General features: G+C 35.1%; 1 protein-coding gene across 1 annotated transcript in view; it reads right to left on the bottom strand.

Moving 5' to 3' along the window:
* The window catches only part of LOC139515431 (serine/threonine-protein phosphatase 6 regulatory ankyrin repeat subunit A-like), a 61,988-nt gene that overhangs the window by 7,277 nt on the left and 34,410 nt on the right, over positions 1-20,301 (bottom strand). The window contains exons 15-23 of the mRNA XM_071305001.1: positions 14,887-15,027; positions 14,127-14,241; positions 7,102-7,181; positions 6,099-6,248; positions 4,334-4,412; positions 3,385-3,470; positions 2,701-2,841; positions 825-912; positions 18-97 (exon numbers count right to left, since the gene is read on the bottom strand). Of these exons, the coding sequence (XP_071161102.1) occupies positions 18-97; positions 825-912; positions 2,701-2,841; positions 3,385-3,470; positions 4,334-4,412; positions 6,099-6,248; positions 7,102-7,181; positions 14,127-14,241; positions 14,887-15,027 (960 nt within the window). The remainder of the gene's footprint in view (positions 1-17; positions 98-824; positions 913-2,700; positions 2,842-3,384; positions 3,471-4,333; positions 4,413-6,098; positions 6,249-7,101; positions 7,182-14,126; positions 14,242-14,886; positions 15,028-20,301) is intronic.

Raw genomic sequence — 20,301 nt, 5'->3', positions numbered from 1 at the left:
AACATGTATAGACTTACTTGAAATCCTTAAGTGTATGTAAATATCCCTTTGAAGCAGCCATCATTAGAATAGTCAAGGTTTCATCTTTTACTGAAAGCTTTACATAAAATGATGAATTTAAACACATTAGGTAAAATAGTTCATTTTAAAAAAAATTACAAACTGTTGACAAATAGATATGTTTTGTCTGTTTTCACTTTAAAACACCATTTGAGCGCTGTTCAAATGCTCAATTAGACTAATAAATAACCCAACCTACCCCAAAAATACACATGCAAATACAGTGGTACAGATTGACACAAAATTTGTCATGCAATTTCATAGAAATTTATAAAAAAAAAAAAAAAGGGAGCTTATTTCAATTAATATTTAACAAGTTACCATAGTGTCATGGAAATTGCTGAAAGTGTTTATCAGTTATTATGAGAAAACTTGTACAACCACATTAAAGTCCCAAAACTCCAATACATAAAATCAGAATATTTTCCTAATAAATTTTTTTCTGATTTTATCTCTGATTTCTAGATCTTATTTTTTCAAAACTCCATAAATTCTATCCAGGTTTGAAGTAATGTTACATGTATTTGATAGATTTAGATAAGATTTTGATTAAAATGAGTGGCGTTACCACATCCTCTTTTAAAAACATTATTTGTTATCTCCAAGAAGGAACATTTTAAATGATAGAAGTACTTGTTGCAAACTTTATTCATAGAATTTTACTAAGTTAAACATCACTTTATAATTGGCTCAATAGTTTCAAATAGGTTTACAATTAGATAAACTTTAAATATTTATAGAGACAAACTCTATACACTACATACCTTAGCCTTTTGTCCTGCATTATTCTTATATTTTGTCAAAAGCTTTTGAATATCTTCATTTTTATCATTCATTGGTATTCTGGATTCTCTGTAGTATTAAACACATACATATGTACAGTAAAACATAAAGACTTAATAATTAATCGATTGCTACCCTAAAACCATGTAATTAGTTTGTATGATTTTACAACTATCACCATGTTAAACTGATATTTATTTTGAGGCTTTAAAAATAACCATAGATAGACATTTTGCAGAAAGAAGAAGTCTAAGATAACTCTAAGATTTTTTTTGAAGAAGGATATAGAAGAACATTTGATAATCGATTGGTTTATTGGTGTTTTCAAAGATTTGCGTTTTCATTTCAACCACCTGTAATTGGTGGGAGAAGCAGGAATGCCAAAAGATAACCACAACCTTCCACAGGAAACTTGCTGCCTAAGTCAATCAAGACTGAAGTACTTCACATTTGTCATATGCTGGTTTCAAAATAACAGTGGATTAATTACTAATACCACTTGGTCTCGTCCAGGCCCCTAGTAGGACATTGAAAATATTGCAGGGAGGTAACAGAAAACCTTTAATACCATCTTTTGGTGGGGTTTGTGTTGTTAAGTCTTTAGTTTTGTATGTTTTGTCGTGTGTACTACTTTTTTTCTGTTTGTCTTTTTCATTTTTATCCAGTGCGTTGTCAATTTATTTTTGATTTATGAGTTTGACTGTCCCTCTGGTATATCTTTCGCCACTCATTTTAATTTTTTCTATCCATAATTTTGAAGCAGAAAATATGAATCCTTCCATTTTATACTTAAGTTCGTTCAGTTGTTTTAACTGGCTTTAAGATGATTTAATGATTGAAGTTTTGTTGGTTTTTGTAATATTTGATTTTCAATTTCTCTAATCTTTCTTTTGTACATGATCATAAGAGTGAAAATAAAAATGGGAAATGTGTCAAAGAGACAGCAACCCGACCACAGAAAAAACAACAGCAGAAAGTCAAGAACAGGTCTTCAACGTAGCGAGAATCCCGCCCCTGGAGCCGTCCTTCAGCTGGCCCCTAAACACATATATACTAGTTCAGTGCGTATGAACTCCATACTAATTCCCAAATTGTACACAAGAAACTTAAATTAAAATGATACAAGACTAACAAAGGCCAGAGGCTCCTGACTTGGGACAGGCGCAAAAATGCGGCGGGGTTAAACATGTTTATGAGCTCAACCCTCCCCTATACCTCTAGCAAAAGTAGAAAAGTAAACGCATAACAATACGCACATTAAAATTCAGTTCAAGAGAAGTTCCCGTTGGGGGTTTAGTATCATACCATCATAACATATATGAGATGAACATAACCCGTGTCAACCCATGTCCTTCTTCATCATGATAAAATATTTTTTGGGGTTTTTATTGAAATCTTTTTACACTGTGTTGTGCATAGAATTAATATTGAAGACCTATTAAAATGAAAATGAACATTCTGTCCTACAAAGTGCAGGATATAAATGTGTACAAATTTTAAATAAAATAAATAAGCTTGTCTAGAAATAAGTGAAAATGAAAGTTCCCTAAAATACCCTTCTTCCCTCTCACAGAAAATTCATTGTTTGTACCTTTAGCTGTATCGAGGTTATCGTTTCTTTGGAGAATCTGATATGAGTTCATCCATCTCTTGTTTTGAAACTGTCTTCACATTTTACAAAATCATACAATTTCATAAACATAATATTTGATATGCCAAAAGAAGAAAAGTTTAACACTGTGAGGTTAATTTACTCATTATGAGATGGCATGGATTACAATTTATTTAATGAATTAAATTTGGTAGACAGTTTGTATAATTTTACAATATTAATGTAAAATCTTTAGTTTTATGTACCTGTCTGGTATTGATACGGTAACCTTTGCCTCTTTGACAAGAAATTCAACAGCTTCCACATGTCCATTTGCAGCTGCAAGGTGCAAGGCAGTACGTCCATCGTAGTCTCTCAAATTCATGTCCACTTTCTTTTCATGTAAGCTGTCGAATAGCATTAAATTAAAAATTTGCACAGAAAGACAGTAAAATATTTCTCTTGTAAAAATTAGATTTAATATTGTTCTATATATATGTATATATTAATCTTTGAAACCGTCTATCAGTGCACATTCTATATGTTTCTGGAATGATAAGCTTAATCTACACAGGTTGAAAGATTTCATAGCCAATATATCATGGTATGAGTGTCAGTAACGGAGACATTCAGTTTCCAAAAGATTTCAACACATTGTACAATGTACTTTGAAAAACAAAAAAATGTATCCTATCCTATATTTTTTCCACAAAAATATGTTTTGCTCTATTATTACACATTTGCATTGAGAGATAAATAGATTTGACCGAGATCAGAAGCAGTCATGAGGTTTTAATGGCAGCATTGAAAAAAATCAACATCTAATTAATTTCAAATTTTTATGATTTAATCAGCAACATTACAGTGGCTTATTCCAACCACTCCTTTAAAAGTAAGTTTTTTTGGATGAGAGCATACAAAAAATACATACTGGATGTTTACATATATACCTTTGTAAAGTGGGAACATCACCATTTGCTGCAGCATATATCAATCTACATGTTCTATAATCATCATTCTCTGTGTCCTTTAACTCCTATCATATAATAAAATATATACACAAATAATATGTCTGAGAAGAAAAATGCTCCCTGATCAAGTGTTGCAATATAACAATTTAAAAAGGAGCATAACTCTAGAACAGTGCCAAAATTTCATGAAAATAATACCCAATGCTACAAACTATAACATGCAGAGTTCTCATTTTGGCATGAGTGAAATACTGAAAACATTCAAGTTTGTCGGTCATTAAGACATTAGCTCACTTGCCGTCCAGAGCTAATCTTTAGATAATCAGGCATGGACTAAGGAATAAGCTCATTTGATATTTTAATAAATGTTACGGACGCAATCATGAGTTGGTTGACCGTTATGAAATAACCATCTCACAGCTTATATCAGATATGTTTCTTGTGTTGTAACTACAATACCCTTCCAGTTTCACGAATGTGACATACCTAATTAGATTATATACCGAATTTGTAATAACATAAGCAACACGAGGAGGGCCACATGTGGAGCAGGATCAGCTTACCCTTCCGGAGCAACTGAGATCACCCCATTTTTATGGGGTTCGTGTTGCTTATTCTTTAGTTTTCTATAGTGTGTCTTTTGTACTTTTATTTGTCAGGTTGTCTTTTTAATTTTAGCCATGGCGTTGTCAGTTAACTTTTAATCTATGAGTTTGACTGTCCCTCTGGTATCTTTTGTGTCTTTGATAGTTACCTACTTTTTTATTTATTGATATCAAAGATAATCAATCATGTAAATCATTGTTACATTTGTGATATAGAGTTTTCATGGGCAATGTTTTCCAATTAAAATGTATAGCAAATTGTTATTAAAATTGGGGATATTCACAATTTAATTAGTTCTTAGTTATTCTGATGTGGTACTTACTGAGCAGTGGTTTAAAAATTCATTATAAACAATCTCCAGTGCAGAAGTTTTTGCTGCTTCCCAAGGAGTGACATTCCATCTATATGAAAGAATGTTATAAAATGATATAGTTGTTTAAATTATTAAGCATTTATTCACAAATTAACTGATGTTTATTCAAACATTGAAGATAAGGCACAGTTGTTATCCCCACCCTGGTAGATTAAACTCACTTCATTTAAATTCAAAAAAGAAAAAAATCCAAGATAAAAGAACTCCCAAAAAATCTTTAAAAAATAGTTAATGGGAAATCAAGTCTGTATATTTATGAAATAAATGCCACAATTAGAAAAAAAATATTATAAATAACGACTCAAATAAATTACTGACCAGATATTAAATACACAGAGAGCATGATACGCCGTCACTATCGATATTGAAATTGTTGCAAAATAAAATAGATCATTTAAAATGCATTTAATCATACGCAAATACAAGGCTCTGTAAAAAAATAACATGCCTGAGGATACACTCAGTCAAATAAGTATAAGTTAGCTGTCAGATAACTGCAAGTACTCTCAGATCTGTTCATTGTGTCTTTTTGTGTCGGAATGTATAAGTACCCGGCCACGTCCACTTGTATTTTTTGTCTATCTGATGAGTTAAGCCTTTTTCAACTGATTTTTATAGTTCGTTCTTATGTTGTACTGTTATACCACTGTCCCGGGTTAGGGGGAGGGTTGGGATCCCGCTAACATGTTTAACCCCGCCACATCATTTGTGTATGTGCCTGTCCCAAGTCAGGAGCCTGTAATTCAGTGGTTGTCGTTTGTTTATGTGTTACATATTTGTTTTTCGTTCATTTTGTTTACATAAATAAGGCCGTTAGTTTTCTCGTTTGAATTGTTTTACATTGTCTTATAGGGGCTATTTATAGCTGACTATGCGGTATGGGCTTTGCTCATTGTTGAAGGCCGTACGGTGACCTATAGTTGTTGATGTTTGTGTCATTTTGGTCTTTTGTGGATAGTTGTCTCATTGGCAATCATACCACATCTGCTTTTTTATATTGCGTCACTGACTGTTAAATGTCACATAACGACAGAATGATTTACAAGAAAATATTCAAAATCGTACAACAGTGTTCAATTTGTAGTAATTTGATCAAGACATACCAGAGCTAGTACATTAAAAAAAAGACAGCCAAATTCTATTAACGCAAATTGTGGAAAGGCAAACTGGAAAATTGAAAAAATCATAAGAGGGTTTCCTTTCATTCATACCAACAGGAATGTAAAGTTTGAAGAAAATTAATATAGGACTACTGGATTAAATGAGTTATTTGTAAAAAAAAATGCCTTGGGTAAAAGAAACAAAGCCAAAAAATTTTAAATTGAAAGAAAGATTTCTTCACCTCAATTTATATGTTGTGTATAAGTTATTTAGGTTAAAGCGAACATAAGTTATCCTACAAAGTATTGATGGACAGACAGATAGATGGAATGACATACAGCTATCAGTATACCATAATACTTTCATTCTTTGACATGTATATACAATTTCAAGGCTTTAAAAATATGAAAAGTGTGATGAAAAAAGAAGAGTGAAAGCAGGCCAAATCAGATTGATAAACAAGGTGAATGCAATATAGCTAGCAAACCTACAGTTGAGGGTAAAATAAAAATTCAATGGAATGTATAATGTAGAAATCAGTTTTTATCATCTTTTCTTACGTACAAAGTGTCTGTACCATACAAAGATATATATGGTAGAGAAAAAAACATACCTATCTGCGCCATTCTTTGCAATCCCTTGTTGATCACATTCTCCTAACAGGAATTTAACAATATGCTCCTGATTATCACTGACTGCAATATGAAGTGCTGTACGTTTGTCATAATCACAAGCATCCATATTGTAACCACACTCCTTGAATCTGTCATTACAAGTAAAGGGTAAAAAAACATCTACATCCAGTATATCAACATCAAAATTTTTACAGATATGTAAAAGAACAGAATAAGTTATGTTCCAAAAAAAAAAATCAATATAAAAGCAATTTATGATTGATAAATCAAGTCCTAACCTGTGTATCACCTTTGTGAAAAAGAGCTTTACATAAGAACATTTTCTTATATTGAAATGTAGCCAAACTTTGTTATAAGTTTTTATATTACAATTCAAATCATGTTCACAATGTCGTATTTTTCTCAGTGTGTTAATGACGTTTTTCACTTAATTCATTGGATGTTGGATGTGTACTGATTTTATTTCAATCTTAGTCACATGATTTTTTTATTAGCTGTTATTATTGTTATTCGCTTCAAACCAAATGTCATAAAGTGTGATTAGTCTCAGTGTCTTTTTGTTGAAAGCGAATAAAGCATGATGGATGAATAAATTTCTGTGTTTTTTTGTTTTACGTTTTCTGATTTGTATTGATCTAATGAATTTAGCCTTTTTCAACTGATTCGTATAGCTCTTTCTCATATTGTGCTGTTACACTATTGTCTTAGCTAACAGAGGGAGTAAAGAGCCCTAAAAAATAGTGTATACTTGGTGCCATCTCATTCTTTATGTGCCTGTCCATAGTCAAGAGTCTGTAGTTCAGTGGTTGTCGTTGGTACATGTCTATCATATTTGTTTTTCTTAAATATAAGACTGTAATTTTTTTCAACTGAATTGTCTCATATATTTTATGCAAATGTTTTACACAAATTAAACAACTAAAACACACAATTTGGAGGTTTCTTCAGCCCTTATTGTATTTTTTGAAACACAAATCTTACTGTCTCATCCTTTTGATATCCCCTCTTGATGCACAGTTTAGTAGCCGAACAATCTGAACATCTTCTGGTGGGGTGGCCTCCTATAGCAACAAGAAAATTTCATTTAAAATTGATGGGCAGAAAAATTATCAATCCTATCAATACTGTGGTGATACATTGATAATTAATATAGGCGATGGAAATGGATAGGCCATGTTCTACGAAAAGACAAACATGACATAACAAGAATAGCTCTACGTTGGACACCAGCAGAGGGGAAACGAAAGAGAGGGAGACCGAAAGAAACATGGCGACGTACAATAGAGAGCGAACACAGAGTCATGGGAATGGCATGGGGAAGGGCCGAAAGAAAGGCAGAAGAAAGGCAACAGTGGAGGGCGTTGGTAGTGGCCTCATGTGCAAGTACGCACGAAGAGGATTAAGTACCTTACATGTAATAAAATAATTTTTATGGTGAAAATACAAACAAGATTTAATCTTTATAAACTTCAAGACTTTGTTTTCAAACATTCAGTCCAATATAAAGATATTTAAAAGTAACTTTCCCTTGAAATAAAAAAAATATAATTATAAGTGTATATCAATAGACACATTACAGGTCAGATTCTTCTCTTAATATGTTAACATATGCATAATGCCTTAAATATGTATCATTTAAAAAGCAATAAATTTTATAAAAAAAATTAAGTATATGGTATACTATAACTCATACCAAAATAAACAAGAAGGCATTGAAAAGAAGGGTAAAACGTTAGTTTCTTTCAAATTTATGTCAAAATATGTACTGCAATCTCCAAGTATACACAGTGATCAAACTACTTTGTTGAAATAGCAGCAAAGTATTTCCCCGAATATATTAACTTATGTTACCTAATAAAGTAAAAAACCAGCTGTTTTATAAGATGCAAATATATTAAACCCTATTGTATGCGTACTGAAATTGTTGCATAAATAAAATAGGAGACAACATTTCATCAGAAATGAGTTAAATTATCCTACAGAAAATACCTTAAAAGGATTCATTACAACTATTAATAAAAGTATTCAATACAATCAACAGGGAGATTAATTTCACCAAGAAAGACAATGTTTATACAAGATTCTTAAAATTTTTAAAACAGTTTATCAATTGCACAATGTGTCAAGAGGTCAAGGGAGATTATAGCTAGGTGTTTGTCCTCATCCAACATAATAACAGAATAGATGTCAAGGGAGTCTATAGCCAGAAGTTTAGCTTCCTCCAACATAATAACAGACAAGAGGTCAAGAGAGTCTATAGCTAGACGTTTGGCTTCCTCCAACATACTAATAGACTAGAGGTCAAGGGAGTCTATAGCCAGAAGTTTGACATTCTCCAACATAATAACAGACTAGAGGTCAAGGGAGTCTATAGCTAGAAGTTTGGCTTCCTCCATCATAATAACAGACTACAGGTCAAGGGAGTCTATAGCTTTAAGTTTGGCTTCCTCCAACATGAAAACAGACTAGAGGTCAAGGGAGTCTATGGCTAGAAGTTTGGCTTCCTCCAACATAATAACATACTAGAGGTCAAGGGAGTCTATAGCTAGAAGTTTGGCTTCCTCCAATATAATAACATACTAGAGGTCAAGGTCGATTATAGCTAGAAGTTTGACATTCTCCAACATAATAACAGACTAGAGGTCAAGGGAGTCTATAGCCAGAAGTTTGACATTCTCCAACATAATAACAGACTAGAGGTCAAGGGAGTCTATAGCTATAAGTTTGGCTTCCTCCAACATAATAACAGACTAGAGGTCAAGGGAGTCTATAGCTTTAAGTTTGGCTTCCTCTAACATGAAAACAGACTAGAGGTCATGGGAGTCTATAGCTAGAAGTTTGGCTTCCTCCAACATAATAACAGACTAGAGGTCAAGGGAGTCTATAGCTAGAAGTTTGGCTTCCTCCAATATAATAACAGACTAGAGGTCGAGGGAGATTATAGCTAGAAGTTTGGCTTCCTCCATTATAATAACAGACTAGAGGTCAAGGGAGATTTTAGCAAGAAGTTTGGCTTCCGCCAACATAATAACAGACTAGAGGACAAGGAAGTCTATAGCCAGTAATTTGGCTTCCTCCAACATAATGACAGGCTAGAGGTCAAAGAAGTCTATAGCTAGAAGTTTGGCAATATAACAACAGACTAGAGATCAAGGTAGATTATAGCTAGAAGTTTTGCTTACTCCAACATAATAACATACTAGCGGTCAAGGGAGTCTATAGCTAGAAGTTTGTCTTCCTTCAACATAAAAACAGACTAGATGTCAAGGGAGTCTATAGCTAGAAGTTTATCTTCCTCAAACATAATAACAGACTAGAGGTCAAGGGAGATTATAGCTAGAAGTATGGCTTCCTCCAACATAATAACAGACTACAGGTCAAGGGAGACTATAGCTAGAATTTTGGCTTCCTCCAATATAATAACAGACTAGAGGTCAACGTAGATTATAGCTAGAAGTTTGTCTTCCTCCAACATAATGAGAGGCTAGAGGTCAAGGGAGTGTATAGCCAGAAGTGTGGCTTACTCCCAACATAATAACAGACTAGAGGTCAAGGGAGTCTATAGCTAGAAGTTTGTCTTCCTCCAACATAAAAACAGACTAGAGGTCAAGGGAGTCTATAGCTAGAAGTTTATCTTCCTCCAACATAATAACAGACTAGAGGTCAAGGGAGATTATAGCTAGAAGTTTGGCTTCCTCCAACATAATAACAGACAAATGGTCAAGGAAGTCTATAGCCAGAAGTTTGGCGTCCTCCAACACAATAATAGACAAGAGGTTAAGTAAGTCTATAGCTAGAAGTTTGGCTTTCTCCAACATAATAACAGACTAGAGGTCAAGGGAGTCTATAACTAGAAGTTTAGCTTCCTACAACATAATAACAGACTAGAGGTCAATGCAGTCTATAGCTAGAAGTTTGGCGTCCTCCAACATAATAACAGACTAGAGGTCAAGGGGGTCTATAGCTAGAAGTTTGGCCTCCTCCAACATACTAATAGACTAGAGGTCAAGGGAGTCTATAGCCAGAAGTTTGACGTTCTCCAACATAATAACCGATTAGACGTCAAGGAAGTCTAAAGCTATAAGTTTGGCTTCCTCCAACATAATAACAGACTGGAGGTCAAGGAGGTCTATAACTAGAATTTTTAACTTCCTCCAACATAATGACAGGCTGAAGGTCAAGAGAGTGTATAGCCAGAAGTTTGGCTTCCTCCAACATAATAACAGACTAAAGGTCAAGGGAGTCTATAGCTATAAGTTTGACTTCCTCCAACATAATAACAGACTAGAGGTCAAGGAGGTCTATAACTAGAAGTTTGGCTTCCTCCAACATAATAACAGGCTAAAGGTCAAGAGAGTGTAAAGCCAGAAGTTTGGCTTCCTCCAACATAATAACAGACTAGAGGTCAAGAGAGATTATAGCTAGAATTTTGGCTTCCTCCAACTTTATAAGAGACTAGATGTCAAGGGAGTCTATAGCTAGAAGTTTTTCTTCCTCCAACATAATAACAGACTAGAGGTCAAGGGAGTCTATAGCTAAAAGTTTGGCTTCCTCCAACATAAAAACAGACTAAAGGTCAAGGGAGTCTATAGCTATAAGTTTGACTTCCTCCAACATAATAACAGACTAGAGGTCAAGGAGGTCTATAACTAGAAGTTTGGCTTCCTCCAACATAATAACAGACTAGAGGTCAAGAGAGTGTATAGCCAGAAGTGTGGCTTACTCCCAACATAATAACAGACTAGAGGTCAAGGGAGTCTATAGCTAGAAGTTTGTCTTCCTCCAACATAAAAACAGACTAGAGGTCAAGGGAGTCTATAGCTAGAAGTTTATCTTCCTCCAACATAATAACAGACTAGAGGTCAAGGGAGATTATAGCTAGAAGTTTGGCTTCCTCCAACATAATAACAGACAAATGGTCAAGGAAGTCTATAGCCAGAAGTTTGGCGTCCTCCAACACAATAATAGACTAGAGGTTAAGTAAGTCTATAGCTAGAAGTTTGGCTTTCTCCAACATAATAACAGACTAGAGGTCAAGGGAGTCTATAACTAGAAGTTTTGCTTCCTACAACATAATAACAGACTAGAGGTCAATGCAGTCTATAGCTAGAAGTTTGGCGTCCTCCAACATAATAACAGACTAGAGGTCAAGGGGGTCTATAGCTAGAAGTTTGGCCTCCTCCAACATACTAATAGACTAGAGGTCAAGGGAGTCTATAGCCAGAAGTTTGACGTTCTCCAACATAATAACCGATTAGACGTCAAGGAAGTCTAAAGCTATAAGTTTGGCTTCCTCCAACATAATAACAGACTGGAGGTCAAGGAGGTCTATAACTAGAATTTTTAACTTCCTCCAACATAATGACAGGCTGAAGGTCAAGAGAGTGTATAGCCAGAAGTTTGGCTTCCTCCAACATAATAACAGACTAAAGGTCAAGGGAGTCTATAGCTATAAGTTTGACTTCCTCCAACATAATAACAGACTAGAGGTCAAGGAGGTCTATAACTAGAAGTTTGGCTTCCTCCAACATAATAACAGGCTAAAGGTCAAGAGAGTGTAAAGCCAGAAGTTTGGCTTCCTCCAACATAATAACAGACTAGAGGTCAAGAGAGATTATAGCTAGAATTTTGGCTTCCTCCAACTTTATAAGAGACTAGATGTCAAGGGAGTCTATAGCTAGAAGTTTTTCTTCCTCCAACATAATAACAGACTAGAGGTCAAGGGAGTCTATAGCTAAAAGTTTGGCTTCCTGTAACATAATAACAGGCTTGAGGTCAAGGTAGTCTATAGCTAGAAGTTTGGCTTCCTCCAATATAATAACAGACTAGAGGTCGAGGGAGATTATAGCTAGAAGTTTAGCTTTCTCCAACATAATAACAGACTAGAGGTCAAGGGAGATTTTAGCAAGAAGTTTGGCTTCCGCCAACATAACAACAGACTAGAGGACAAGGAAGTCTATAGCCAGTAATTTGGCTTCCTCCAACATAATTACAGGCTAGAGGTCAAAGAAGTCTATAGCTAGAAGTTTGGCTTCCTATAACATAATAACAGACTAGAGGCCAAGGGAGTCTATAGCTAGAAATTCGGCTTCCTCCAATATAATAACAGACTAGAGGTCAAGGGAGATTATAGCTTGATGTTTGGCTTCCTCCAACATAATAACAGACTAGAGGTCAAGGGAGATTATAGCTAGAAGTTTGGCTTCCTTCAACATAATAACAGACTAGAGGTCAAGGGAGTTGGTTTGATAGACCCTATACTCCTTTAACTAGAAGTTTGGCTTACTCCGACACAATAACAGACTAAAGGTCAAGGGAGTCTATAGCTAGAATCTTGTCTTCTCCAACATTATAACAGACTAGATGTCAAGGGAGTCTATAGCTAGACGTTTGGCTTCCTCTAACATAATAACAGACTTGAGGTCAAGGGAGTCTATAGCTAAAAGTTTAGCTTCCTCTAACATAGTAACAGACTTGAGGTCAAGGGAGTCTATAGCTAGAAGTTTGGCTTCCTCCAATATAATAACAGACTAGAGGTCGAGCGAGATTATAGCTAGAAGTTTGGCTTCCTCCAACATGATAATAGACTAGATGTCAAGGGAGTCTATAGCTAGAACTTTGGCTTCCTCTAACATAATAACAGACTTGAGGTCAAGGGAGTCTATAGCTAAAAGTTTGGCTTCCTCTAACATAATAACAGACTTGAGGTCAAGGTAGTCTATAGCTAGAAGTTTGGCTTCCTCCAATATAATAACAGACTAGAGGTCGAGGGAGATTATAGCTAGAAGTTTAGCTTCCTCCAACATAATAACAGACTAGAGGTCAAGGGAGATTTTAGCAAGAAGTTTGGCTTCCGCCAACATAATAACAGACTAGAGGTCGAGGGAGATTATAGCTAGAAGTTTGGCTTCCTCTAACATGATAACAGACTTGAGGTCAAGGGAGTCTATAGCTAAAAGTTTGGCTTCATCTAACACAATAACAGACTAGATGTCAAGGGAGTCTATAGCTAGAAGTTTGGCTTCCTCCAACATGATAATAGACTAGAGGTCAAGGGAGTCTATAGTTAGAAGTTTGGCTTCCTCCAACATGATAATAGACTTGAGGTCAAGGGAGTCTATAGCTAGAAGTTTGGCTTCCTCTAACATAATAACAGACTTGAGGTCAAGGGAGTCTATAGCTAAAAGTTTGGCTTCATCTAACATAATAACAGACTAGATGTCAAGGGAGTCTATAGCTAGAAGTTTGGCTTCCTCCAACATGATAATAGACTAGAGGTCAAGGGAGTCTATAGTTAGAAGTTTGGCTTTCTCCAACATAATAACAGACTAAAGGTCAAGGTAGATGATAGCTAGAAGTTTTGCTTCCTCCAACATAATAACAGACTAAAGGTCAAGGGAATCTATAACTAGAAGTGTGGCTTTCCCCGACACAATAACAGACTGAAGGTCTAGGGAGTCTATAGCTAGAAGTTTGGCTTCCTTCAACATTATAACAGACAACAGGTCAAGGGAGTCTATAGCTAGAAGTTTGGCTTCCTTCAACATAATAACAGACTAGAGGTCAAGGGAGTTGCTTTGATAGACCCTGTTGTAGCTCAAATTTAAAATCAGGATTTAAAAAACATTAAAACAATATTTCATAGTTTGCACAACAACTATATAAAGATAGGCTTTATATCTTATTTGAACATATAGGTATTAACATTCCTTACAGGACATTAAAAAAAGTACATGACACTTTACCACCAAGGTCAATGAAAAAGGGGAATGTTCTGTTGTTTGTTTGGACAGGAAACGGACATGCCTCAAACAACAATTGTTGTTTTTAAATTATTTATTCATTTGTAACAATAAACTTAACTAGTCTGAAGAGTAATCTGTTGTACCCAGCATAAAATGTTTCAAGGCTTAAATGTGGTTAAAATCCAGATTTGTTTTGGGCATATTAGTGTAAATGTTAGCATTATTCTGTATACAGTGCTTTTTAGTTAAAACAATCCATACCTTTCCGGCAGCTTTTGATTTTTTTAAGTCATCCATAAAGCTCTGCAATTTTTCAGATATTTGCTGTGTTACTTCATTCTCATCATCTTTTAAGATCTCAATGGGTCTTTCATTGCTAAAAAAGTTAAATGTACGGCATAAACACATATCTTGTAAACATGATCTATATATAGCCTTTTTTTAATCATTTTTAAATAACTGACATACACGCTGACATATTATTGTACTAATCCTATTCAAGGCATATTGTTCACCAAAGGTTGTAAAGATCTGTTTCATGGCTCGGAGATATTGTCATAATATGTAAGAAAAAAATTGATGCAAGCTATACTTAATTGTAGTTTTAACATGGGTAGACATTTTATTGGTGATTGTTTTTGCCTGAGCGATAGTGATATTAGATTTATAGACAATGTGACCATGACTAGTTACACACTGATCTAAAATTAATAGGAATCTTGTTCTTTCCAAAGAGAATTTTTAAAGCTAAGTGTGCTGAATTCTGCACAAATGGTTCATGTCGTTGGGAATCAAAGTGCTTGGCGAAATTCATGTCACAACTTCCTATATCTGTTTATTGCTATTATGTAGTTTTGCCTTTGTGTCAGTGACATCAAAATTAATTCAAGTCTCCCGTCGATTTACACTTGGAATTATATACAAGATATATATATAGGATAATTAAAATATTATTAAACAGCAGTACAAATTATTTGTCTTATTCAGTACATCAGTCACACCATGAGAGTTTAGTATTTACTTCCATCTTACAAATGGTGATACTTCACATTTGTCTATTAAATAATCGACTATGTCTTTCATTCCATTTTTTGCAGCAGCATGTAATGCTGTCCTCCCAGCAGAATTAGGCAGGTTCATATCAGTTCCAAGTTTAAATAATCTGAAAATACAATTGAGAGAATGTTATATTTTAATAATGATATATACAGTAAGAAGCACAGTTAAATTCCATTAATGATATGAACATCATTGTTGTTCTCGAATAAATATATGTAATAACATTTTTTTACTTCTGACTTTTGTTGGGGTAAAATGCCTAGTCTAGTATATTGAGATCGTCGTTGATTTATGCTTCCTTTTCTTTTGGGCCATTTTTCATTATTTGACTTCTTTTTATTACAAGCGCTGCAGGCAAACCTTAACAATCATACTACCTGAACAAATGCTATATTGTACTTCAATAATGTATGACCAAGTGAAAAATTGAAGCTGAATAAATACATATTACAACAAGGGTAATTTTGACTGTGTATTTTTGTCATTTATGATGAAATACAGGATAGTGCTGACATGGTAAAATTGACAGTATCTTGAGGGTTATTCACTTTTGTTGTGGAGGAAAAATAAAGTCTTGCTAGTTTAGATGCTTTATGATCGTCAAATAATGATATTCGTAACAATAACGTTACTTTACGTTAACAATAGTGTGCGCGAAAATACGGGAAACAATTACATAAGAAAACGATCTAAAGTCTCTTGGCCTATGTTCACGACATACTGGGGGTCTCAAATTGCATAAGAAATAAAATTATTTTAAATGATAAATAATCAAAACTTTAAAGTTCTATAAATGGATCACATTGAAAGTTTTTTGTAATTTCACTTTACGTTAACTGTCCTTCACAAAAATCCTTCAAAAGTTACTATAGTTCTAATGGATATAACTTCACAATTGGTCGTGTGGTAACTAGTCCTCTAGAAATCCGTCCTTTTGCTGCTCGAATAAGTCCATCTCCTCCTTTGATGACGTCTTCTATTGTTCCTAATCTCCATAAAAGTCGCGTTGATTCACATCCTAGTTGAACTACAAAACCGATGTTAACTTGTCCAGTATGTTTTCCAGAGGCTCAATGATATTCACGTAACCGGTAAGATATTCATTAGACCAGCGTTTTGCGAAATGGTCTAATAAGAGTCCTTTTCTCTCAAATAGTTTGTTTGCTGTGATCGTATCAAGTTCTTGAATATTCGCGTTATGTTTGTCGTTTTGTATCTCTGTGGTCGTAATAATCTTTCCGCGTAAAAGATGAGATGGCGTCAAGGGTTCGTGATCTCTTATATCTGAAGATATATATGTAAGTGGGCGATTGTTTATAATAGTTTCAATTTCAGTGAGTCAAAGATTGTTCGCTGACGAGTGCTTTACTAAATACTTTCTTTAATGTCATTTTCGTTAAGCCAATTAGACGTTCCCACCATCCACCATACCACGGCGCTCCTTTCGGAATGAATTTCCAGTTGATATGCAAATTCAGCTGACTTTTAAGTGCATTTGATTCGTCTATAAATGTAGGTGCGTTATCAGAATAAATAGTTTGTGGTGTTCCTTTTCGACTGATAAAACGTCTAAATGCTAGGATAAAAGTGTTTAATGACAAATCAGGTACAAGTTCCAAATGTATAGCTCGTATCCATGCACATGTGAATAAACATATATATATATACCTTTCGCGGTTGTGTTGATGTATCCTTGATGTGTAGAGGTCCGGCAAAATCTATCCCAGTTGTACAAAATGGTATGGTGTCTTTAACTCGATCCTTTGGTAGTGGCGGTGGTTCCGGGCTATTGTACGGTTTACCAATTATTTTTTGGCATTGTACGCATTTACGTAAGACACTGTTCACACATTGTCTAATTGCTGGTATCCAGTAAGATTGCCTTATACGTGTTATTGTCTGTCCGACTCCTGCATCTACATTTCCTAGATGTGCGTCCATAATAACAAAATCTGTAAGTTTGTGGTTCTTTGGTAGTAAAATAGGAAACTTCGCGTTTTCTCTTACAGATGAATTTTGTATTCTGCCTTTACATCGTATGATTCCATTCCCATCAAAATATAAACGTAACTGTTGTACAAGCGATAGTTATTTAACTTTCGGATTTAACAAAATGTATTCTAGCTCTTTCACGAACCTGTCTTGCTGTGAATCTTTGATCCATAAATTCATAGCTAAAGAAATTTCCTCTTTTGTTAGAATTGTCTTGAGCTTCCTGTCACCTTGTGAACTCCTCAGACGATATGGACGTTTTTCCTGACAATTCTTAACGAATTTTAAGAAATATCATTCCCAATATTTTCTCCTTGTTTGAATCCAGTACTTTTTCCGATAGGGCCAAATCTCTGAAATTGTCGCTGTTGGACATCCATGACCGTAAATTGAAGCCTCCTTGTTTTAGCAGTTCTCTGGATTCATTGAAGTATTTAATTGTGGCTTCTTCCGAGTTCATGCTAGATAGAACATTGTCAACATATAGATCTTCTTGTAGAATTGTTGCTACTTTGCTCTGATTCGTGGATAAATGTCACAGTAAATGTCACTTGTTGGGTCAGTTAAATCGGACAACCAAAAGAAACGTGTGGCGTCTCGGTCATCATTATCAAGTCTTACTTGTAAAAATGCCTTTTCTATGTCCGTTGTGATGCCATATTTTTCTAATCTAAATCTTGTAAGAATGCTTGTCAATTTATTTAACATAGGTGGTACTGAAGATAGGCAGTCATTAAGGCTGGTAAATCTGGATTTCCATGGCAACTGCAGTCATATACAATCCTAAAAGGGTTCGTGTTTGAATCTTTCTTGACGGGATGGTGTGGTATGTAGTGGATTCTTCCATGCTCGCGATCTATTTCTGTAATGGGTACCTTTTCTATGAAGTCTTTCATCTCCTGTTCTTTGATAATCTTGTCATATAGATTTAACATATCCGGATCTTTAGCCAACCTTTCTATAACATTCTGGGTCCTACTTCTTGCTATATATTCATTATTGGATAACTCGGTATTATATGGTTACCATGGTAGTTTTGCGACATATTTGTTTTCCTTAAAAGTAATGCTAGCGTTTTGGTACTCAAGCATTAGGTTGTGTACATTTTTTGTGTTTTCATAAGAATCCGCCTCTAATTAGCTCGACTCAATTTCCAAAAATTTCTGTAAATCGCACTCCTCGGGTTTGTGCGCCACTAAAACATTTATCATCGTTGAGTTCCATTGTTGAGTATTGATATCTGTGTTCGGCGGTCCTGATAGCAAATAGCCTATTTTGGATTTAACAGCTGTTGGTCCGTCACCTCGAATAATTTCATCTTGTACTAAAGACCAGTAATAATCTGCTCCAACGAGAAGCGAAATATTAAACTTTTCATCCTGCGTAACTGGGTGGGCAAGTTGTAATCCTCGTAAATAGGGCAAGCTGTTCATGTTTACTCGTTTCTTCATATGAATCGGTGCGGCAATTTTTGGAACAATAATTACTTCTATTGGAATTCTTTCTTTTCTTTCTGTCTCAATCGATAGTGTTGCTTTCTCTAGGTTGCGTACCTCACCTTCTTTCCCACAAAATGCAGAAATTTGCATGCTTACTATACCAGTTGGTTTGATATGGACTTTTTTGAGAAATACATGAATTCTGGGCGCCTTCATCGAGTAAAATGTTAGTCATAACACTTTCATCATTGTACCATACGGGCGCTACGGCGGTTTTCAATAGAATTGCGGTATGTGCTGTAACGGCAGAATGCATAACGGCGCTCTTTATTTCTGTGGTACTTTGTAGCTCTTCGTTGACAGGTTTTGTTACGGCTTTATTTTCATTTGAAGTGGAATTTTCATTCAGTAAATTATTACGACAGATGCTACTGTGATGTTTCTTACTGCAATTTCGGCAACTGTATTTTGACTTGCATTCCGCGAAACCTTGTGATTACCGAAACAGTTAAAGCAAACTCGTTTTTCCTTTACGATTTGGGTGCGGGCGTTTATATCGATGATCTTTGTACATTCATTTGGGGTGATGCGGGTTTTGACAAAACAAACACGGCCTTTTAGTCTTAACGGAACTATTGTTATTACTATCTTTAGACCCTGTTGACTTCCATTTTTTATTTGTAGTTTCTGTCACGAACGCTGCGGTGGGGATAATATCGGTTTCAATAGGATTTGCTGTTGGCCAAATCTCTCGTGTAGAATTTGTATTTCTTGATTATAGTTTGTATTAGTCATTTGCATTCCCGAAATACACTGGCTAGCTTCTCCATAAAGTTGCGATTTTAAATAATTAAATCGTTGCACGTCACTCAATGAAGGATTTTCATGTACGGAATTATTATAGGAATCCCAAAAGGCTGACTATTCTAGTAGATCTCCGCCGAAAGTTGGCAAGTTGAGTTTAGGCGATTTGTTATAATGACTTGACACTAGTACTGTGGAGGTGGGCATGCTTGACTGGCTTAGGCTTTTTTGCTCTGAGTTGAAAAATATCTGGTTAGAATGTTCTTGCACGCTGGGGTTATTGCATATAAAATCTGATGCATTAGGGTTAAGAGCTGATTGATTTTAAAAATGACTTACTTCTTTTAGGATCTTCTCAATTTTCGTTATTCCAATTTGAATATCTAACTCGTATTTGTCAACTTCTTTAATTTATTGGTCGAGGTCTACTCCTTCTTCAATAGATTCTAGAATCTTCTCATTGAGGTCAGACAATGTCTTCTTCTGGGTTTTGATGAGCTCCATCATAGATCTGAGGTTGACAACATCTTGTTGCGGTTTTTCTGTCGGGTCTGCTTTTTTCAGTAGTTTTAGTACTGCTCGTCGACGTGCGGCTCGTACTGTTTTGAGTTTCGAACTCATCTCTAGTTCTGGTTTTCGTCACGGCACCAATATCTTGAAGGTTATTCACTTTTGTTGTGGAGGAAACATAAAGTCTTGCTAGTTTAGATGCTTTATGATCGTAAGATAAAAGATATACGTAACAATAACGTTACGTTACATTAACAATAGTGTGCGCGAAAATACGGGAAACAATTACATAAGAAAACGATTTAAAGTCTCTTGGCCTATGTTCACGACAGACAGATTTGAGAAGTATAACTACATACATTTGGGATGTCTATGATGCAATATCAGATAGATAAAATTGAGAAAGGAAATGGTGAATATGTCAAAGCGACAACCACCCGACCATAGAGCAAACAACAGCCGAAGGCAACCAATGGGTCTTCAATGTAGCGAGAATTCCCGCACCCGTAGGTGTCCTTCAGCTGGCCCCTAAAATATGCATAATAGTACAGTGATAATGGACGTCATACTAAACTCCGAATTATACACAAGAAACTAAAAATTAAAAACATACAAGACTAACGAAGGCCAGA

This window comes from Mytilus edulis, chromosome 3 (genome assembly GCF_963676685.1).
Source record: "Mytilus edulis chromosome 3, xbMytEdul2.2, whole genome shotgun sequence".
Lineage (NCBI taxonomy): Eukaryota > Metazoa > Mollusca > Bivalvia > Mytilida > Mytilidae > Mytilus > Mytilus edulis.
The sequence above is the reverse complement of the archived record's forward strand: the minus strand, read 5'-3'. Positions and strand labels throughout refer to the sequence as shown.